The sequence below is a fragment of the Bos mutus genome, chromosome 2 (genome assembly GCF_027580195.1).
Source record: "Bos mutus isolate GX-2022 chromosome 2, NWIPB_WYAK_1.1, whole genome shotgun sequence".
NCBI classification, from domain to species: domain Eukaryota; kingdom Metazoa; phylum Chordata; class Mammalia; order Artiodactyla; family Bovidae; genus Bos; species Bos mutus.
This window is the reverse complement of record NC_091618.1, coordinates 45,276,356-45,283,206: the sequence shown is the minus strand read 5'-3', so window position 1 is coordinate 45,283,206 and position 6,851 is coordinate 45,276,356. Positions and strand designations below refer to the sequence as shown.

The 6,851-nt window shown below is 53.5% G+C and overlaps 1 protein-coding gene across 1 annotated transcript; it reads left to right on the top strand.

The window, feature by feature from the left end:
- The first annotated feature begins 1,007 nt into the window (after nt 1-1,007).
- FZD7 (frizzled class receptor 7) lies at nt 1,008-6,583 on the top strand. Its single transcript, XM_005911686.3, has one exon. It carries the CDS (start codon nt 2,039-2,041, stop codon nt 3,761-3,763), a length of 1,725 nt encoding a protein of 574 aa, XP_005911748.3. The 5' UTR covers nt 1,008-2,038; the 3' UTR covers nt 3,764-6,583.
- Nucleotides 6,584-6,851: the final 268 nt, after the last annotated feature.

Here is a 6,851-nt window from a genome sequence, read left to right as displayed (position 1 = left end):
GTAGTAACATCCCCCACCTCCACCCGCTGTAACTTCTGATTTCGCCGGGAGTAACCAGAGAGCGCGCGCCAAGGCCCAGTGCCTTCAGCGGGGCGAAGATTTGATCGAGAACAAAAGAACGCTTGCCAATCAGAAAACGCTACCCGAGAACAAGAAGTACTTCTCTTTGTGTTTTGAAAACTCTTTAATTAGCAAATGCCTTTGGTTTCTAATACGCATTAAAACTTTTCTACGCAGATTCCAAGAATCGAATCATTGCTTCCGCGACGAAGGTGGGACTCCCAAGGGCCACACGCCGCAGAACTAAAGAAAATAGGGCAATTAAATACTCGCTGTAAACCTGTACAGTGTTCCTGGGCACTCGGCCGCAGGTTTTTTTACAATAATTTCCCGCACTAGTTTTCTTATGACTTCACTAAAGCTATACCAAATCCCTAGACTCTGGGCCGTACGTGCGGGCAGGGTGGCCTGATGCCTGGGTCCCCCGCGCCCGCCGCTCGTCGGCCCTGTCCCCTTGGAGGGGTCGACACTTCCTCCTGCCTTAAGCCGGCCCCCTCTGCCAGACTCCTACTTCTCTTCGGCCTCGGCCCCTCCTCTTTTTTACAACCCGGAGAGGGGGTGAGCGGGGATTGTGGCCTCACGTGGTCTGAGTGTGCGGAGAGAAAAGCAATCCGCGAGGCGCACCCATTTCTTGCCCCATTCCGAACCCCACATTTAGGATCCTGCTACCTAAATGTCCCCCGCCAAACCCAGCATTTTCAGCCCAAGGAGGGCTAAACACGACTCGGGGTCACGTCTCTCTCCGCGGAGGCAGTACTCTTATTCTCAGCCTCTCCATGCAAAAGCTTTGCCCGGTGTGCCCTTCTGTTCAGGAATGTGTATTTTAGTGTACCCGGAAGAGGAACAAATCTTTCAAGCAAATTCCCTTTCTGATGCGCTTCTCTACCCCCTCCCCCTAGTGAATTCAGGGTAAAAGTTTTTCTTAACTTTTCCCTCCCAGCCCCCTGCCCCTCCCCTCAGGAATCCGCCCAGAGCTCCGCAGACCTAGCCTCTCGCGTTCCCTCGCCCGCCCCTTCCGACTTCCACCCAATCCGAAGGCAGTCACACAGAAAACAAAGGCTGCTATTGGGCCTCCCTGGAGCTCGAGGGCCCGCCCCCGGAGTGGTTTGTGAATGGGGGGAGGGGAGGGGGCGGGGCGGTCCGGAACCCTGAGAGCCCGACGCTTCTTCTGTAGAGTTGCGCGGCTCCAAGGCGTTACTCTGCGCTCCCTCCCGGCGGGCAGCGCTCCCTCACCGCTCAGAGTTGCCCGGGGCTGGAGAGGCCAGGGCCAGGCCGCGGGCACCAGGACCTCGCAGCTTCGGACGCAGTGTGACTGGATTTCTTAAAAGAACTCGCCGAGCTCTTGGCTCCAAGACGCCGATCGGACTCACAGCGAGAATCAGCCGTTTGGCTGAAAGTTGGAGCCAAGCTTTTGGGGCTGAAGGAGCGAGGAGCGGAGAAGGAGGCGAAGGAGGAGGAGGCGGCGGCGGCGGCGGCGAGCGGAGCCTCGAGGAGAGAAGGCGGAGCAGCACCGTTGAGGCGGCGGCTTTGGCTAGCAGGCGGCGGCGCCGGGCTCTCGCTTGCCGGGGGCCAGACTTGGTGTGTAGGGGGGCGCGCGCCTTATTGAGCTCAGTGAGTCAGGAGACTTGGGCAAACTTTGAAGGGTAACCGGAGACGCTTGTTGCTTCTCGCCGCAGAAAAAGCCGCACCGTTACGTCGCATCGAGAGGAGAAGGCGGCCCCCCCATCTGCGCCCCCAGCCCAGGGAGACGAGTTTGGACCCCAGGCGGCTGCGCCAGTGCTGGGCGGAGGCGGCGGCGCCCCCGTGGCGCGAGCACCCCAGCTGCAGCGCCCTCTGTTCCGCGCCGCCCACGGCCCAGCCCCGGCGCCGGGAGGACTCTCATGCGCCCGGCGCAGCGGCGCCTCCCCGGATCCCAGCCGCTCCCGGCTGCCTGGTCGCATTTCTCGGGCTGAGAGTGCCGCTGCACCCGCGGCCGGCGATGCGGGGCTCCCGCGCGGCGGCGTCGCGCTTGCCTCTGGACCTTTGCACCGTGGTGCTGGCGCTGCTGGGCTCACTGCCCGCGGGCGCCGGGGCGCAGCCGTACCACGGAGAGAAGGGCATCTCAGTGCCAGACCACGGCTTCTGCCAGCCCATCTCCATCCCCCTGTGCACGGACATCGCCTACAACCAGACCATCCTGCCCAACCTGCTGGGTCACACGAACCAAGAGGAAGCGGGCCTCGAGGTGCACCAGTTCTACCCGCTGGTGAAGGTGCAGTGTTCTCCCGAGCTGCGCTTCTTCCTCTGCTCCATGTACGCACCCGTGTGTACAGTGCTCGACAAGGCCATCCCTCCGTGCCGCTCTCTGTGCGAGCGTGCCCGCCAGGGCTGTGAGGCACTCATGAACAAGTTCGGTTTCCAATGGCCTGAGCGGCTGCGTTGCGAAAACTTCCCCGTGCACGGCGCTGGCGAGATCTGCGTGGGCCAAAACACGTCGGACGGCTCCGGGGGCGCGGGCGGCGGCCCCACCGCCTACCCTACCGCACCCTACCTGCCCGACCTGCCCTTCACCGCGCTGCCTCCGGGGGCCGCTGACGGCCGGGGCCGCTCCGCTTTCCCCTTCTCGTGCCCCCGCCAGCTCAAGGTACCCCCCTACCTGGGCTACCGCTTCCTGGGCGAGCGCGACTGCGGCGCCCCTTGCGAGCCGGGCCGCGCCAACGGCCTTATGTACTTTAAGGAGGAGGAGAGGCGCTTCGCCCGCCTCTGGGTGGGCGTGTGGTCTGTGCTGTGCTGCGCCTCGACTCTCTTCACCGTGCTCACCTACCTAGTGGACATGCGGCGGTTCAGCTACCCGGAGCGGCCCATCATCTTCCTGTCGGGCTGCTACTTCATGGTGGCCGTGGCGCACGTGGCCGGCTTCCTGCTGGAGGACCGCGCGGTGTGCGTGGAGCGCTTCTCCGACGACGGCTACCGCACGGTGGCGCAGGGCACCAAGAAGGAGGGCTGCACAATCCTCTTCATGGTGCTCTACTTCTTCGGCATGGCCAGTTCCATCTGGTGGGTCATCTTGTCGCTCACTTGGTTCCTGGCGGCCGGCATGAAGTGGGGCCACGAGGCCATTGAGGCCAACTCGCAGTACTTCCACCTGGCCGCCTGGGCTGTGCCCGCTGTCAAGACCATCACCATCCTGGCTATGGGCCAGGTGGACGGGGACCTGCTCAGCGGGGTGTGCTATGTGGGCCTGTCCAGCGTGGACGCGCTGCGGGGCTTCGTGCTGGCGCCCCTGTTCGTCTACCTCTTCATCGGCACGTCCTTCCTGCTGGCGGGCTTCGTGTCTCTCTTCCGCATCCGCACCATCATGAAGCACGACGGCACCAAGACCGAGAAGCTGGAGAAGCTGATGGTGCGCATCGGCGTTTTCAGCGTGCTCTACACGGTGCCGGCCACCATCGTTCTGGCCTGCTACTTCTATGAGCAGGCCTTCCGCGAACACTGGGAACGCACCTGGCTCCTGCAGACGTGCAAGAGCTACGCGGTGCCCTGCCCGCCCGGCCACTTCCCGCCCATGAGCCCCGACTTCACCGTCTTCATGATCAAGTACCTGATGACCATGATCGTCGGCATCACCACTGGCTTCTGGATCTGGTCGGGCAAGACCCTGCAGTCGTGGCGCCGCTTCTACCACAGACTCAGCCACAGCAGCAAGGGGGAGACTGCGGTATGAACCCCGGCCCCTCCCCCACCCTTCCTTCCCGCCGCCGGGGGTGGGAAAGGGGCGGTAGGGAAAGAACTGCGGGGTGGGGGGACTTGTTTCTGGAACCTCCTTCCGCTCCAGTGAGAAGTGACCTGGAAATGAGAAGATATATGTAGATATATGTGGGTTGGGAAAAGAGGCCTGGGTGGAAATACGGTTTGGATGAAAAGACTTCTGGCAAAGACTTGCAGGATGATGCTGGTGATGTTAACAGTGACGTTAATCATGTGCGGTACGGGCCGCCCTGGGCCTGTCGAAAAAGATTGAGATCAGAAGGTTGCTGTGAGTTCTTCCCGGCTCTGGGCCGAACTGGGACTGTGAGCGATTCCCCTGATGCAAGACAAGTGGCCTGTCCTCACTCCTGTGAGGCCCGGGTGAAAGGTACAGCTGTCTGCGGCCGCCGCTTTGTTGGGAAAAGGGAGGACTCCCTGCAGTGTCCTTGTCAAGCGGTGGTCAAACCATAATCTCTTTTCACTGGGGCCAAACTGGAGCCCAGATGGGTTAATTTCCAGGGTCAGACATTACAGTCTCCACCTCTGCCTCCTCCCCGCCTGTTTTTCTTCCTCTACTCCTTTCAAGTCTTGTAAAATAAGCATTTTGAAGTCTTGGGAGGCCTGCCTCCTAGAATCCTGATGTGAGGATGCAAAAAGAAATGACAACATTTTGCAACAAGGAAAAGGAGGCTAGTAGTAGGTATTTCTACTACTTTTTTATTTTCTGGGGAAGCAGGCAGAAGAAAGAAGGCTGTTTTATTTGGTTTAATATCCTGAAAAGAAGTGATGACTTGTTGCTTTTCAAAACAGGAATGCATTTTTTCCCCTTGTCTTTGTTGTAAGAGACAAAAGAGGAAACAAGTGTCTCCCTGTGGAAAGGCACAACTGTGAAGACAGCAACTTTTATAGGCAAAGCAGCGCAAATCTGACGTTTCCCTTTGGATGTTAATTTGGTTGTAATAAACATTCCTTTTTAAGGAAAAGTGAAGGGCGCTGTGCTTCCATACCCCTTTCTGTCAGAGGTACTGACTTGGCTAAAGGAAATGCAAGGGGTTTTGCTGTGTTTAAGTAAATTTAATTCAGAACACATGATCCAACAGGCTCTGTTAAAACATTCAGGGAAATCTCTCCCTTCATTTTCTTTTTCTTCCCTTAAACCTGCATTTCGGTTTTGTTTTTCGATTTTTTTTTCCTTCCAATTTGAATCCTCTAAGATAAAAGGAGAAGCATAATGCCTTTAGCCTCATAATAAAGGAACGTTAAATTTTTTTAAAAGTCAAAGGAGCATTTTGTCCTGTTTTCTTTGTTCCATAAATCCGTTTATAAAATATCATGTGTATGCTGACCCTGTCTTTGTGTGGCTGGGTGGGGAGGTGACCTGCAGAAATGACAGTGAGTGAAGAGGACAGTTCAAACCATGGGCCCCATTTTTAAGGAAAGTCGTTAAAAGAAGGTAAACTTCAAAGTAAGTCTGGAGTTCTTTGAAATGTGCTGGATGACTTAAATTTATTAATCTTAAATCATGTACTTTTTTTCCCTCTATAATAGAACTCCAATTCCTTTGCATAATGGTCTAAAGCTGAACAGAGAATCATGGGAGCTAACCTTTACTCCACCTTTGACATCACCTTCCAATCCAGCAACACTATCCTGTTTCTCAAAACGGTCTTTAAATGCTGTTTGAAACAGTTTTTAAATCATAGAGGGTACTACGAGAGTACAAGTTGCTTTATACATGTAATGTTCAGTTGAGTGAAGCTGCTTTTTATATTAAAGTTTAACATTGACCTTATGTTTCTTAAACCTCCAAAACTGTCTCATTTGTCAGATTTTTAAAACGCCCACTACACAGTTTTTGGCATCTTTTGTGTTATATCTCTTGCATGTGAAATTTGTAAAATAGAGACGAGTGCAGTATGTATATTTTGTAAATCTTCCATTTTTGTAAGAAAATATATATTGTATTTATACATTTTTACTTTGAATTCTTGTTTTGTTTTGCCTTTCAAAGTCTACAAGGAAGCCCCACTTTATCACATGTACAGATCACAAATAAATTTTTTTTTTAAATACAAAGTGAACGTTTCTTTAGTTTATAGTTCCTATATAAGCCAAAGAACAGAATTTTGTATTATGGAAAGATGGTATGGAGGGACACCCACTGAATATGTCCCTCATAAAAGAAGACGCTTACTCCTTGGAAGGAAGGTTATGACCAATCTAGGTAGCATATTGAAAAGCGGAGATATTACTTTGCCAACAAAGGTCCGTCTAGTCAAGGCTATGGTTTTTCCTCTGGTCATGTATGGATGTGAGAGTTGGACTGTGAAGAAAGCTGAGTGCCGAAGAATTGATGCTTTTGAACTGTGGTGTTGGAGAAGACTCTTGAGAGTCCCTTGGACTGCAAGGAGATCCAACCAGTCCATTCGGAAGGAGATCAGCCCTGGGATTTCTTTGGAAGGAATGATGCTAAAGCTGAAACTCCAGTACTTTGGCCACCTCATGTGAAGAATTGACTCATTGGAAAAGACCCTGATGCTGGGAGGGATTGGGGGCAAGAGGAGAAGGGGACAACAGAGGATGAGATGGCTGGATGGCATCACTGACTCGATGGACGTGAGTCTGAGTGAACTCCAGGAGTTGGTGATGGACAGGGAGGCCTGGCGTGCTTCGATTCATGGGGTCGCAAAGAGTCAGACACGATTGAGCGACTGAACTGAACTGAAAAGAAGATGTTATATATATGAAGGTCTTTTTTCCTTGCCTTTTAAAATACAGAGTTTAATGAATGCCTTAACTGTCCTTTTTTTTTTTTTTTTTCTGTTGTTGTTGCTTCCTGCCTCTCTTCCCACCACCCTGGCGCACAGACACCCCTAAGCATTTTCACATCCTGCCCTGAATCATTTACTGAAGGTACAGAATAAGCATCTCTTTTAGAGAGGTGCTATCTGATCCATGTTTTTACTACCCTTCAGGCATGGAGTCCATATTTGAAAGAGGACTAGATATTTTTGGTCCACTTTTCTGGAGATATTTTCCTTGGGGAGAATGCTATGAATGTTTTT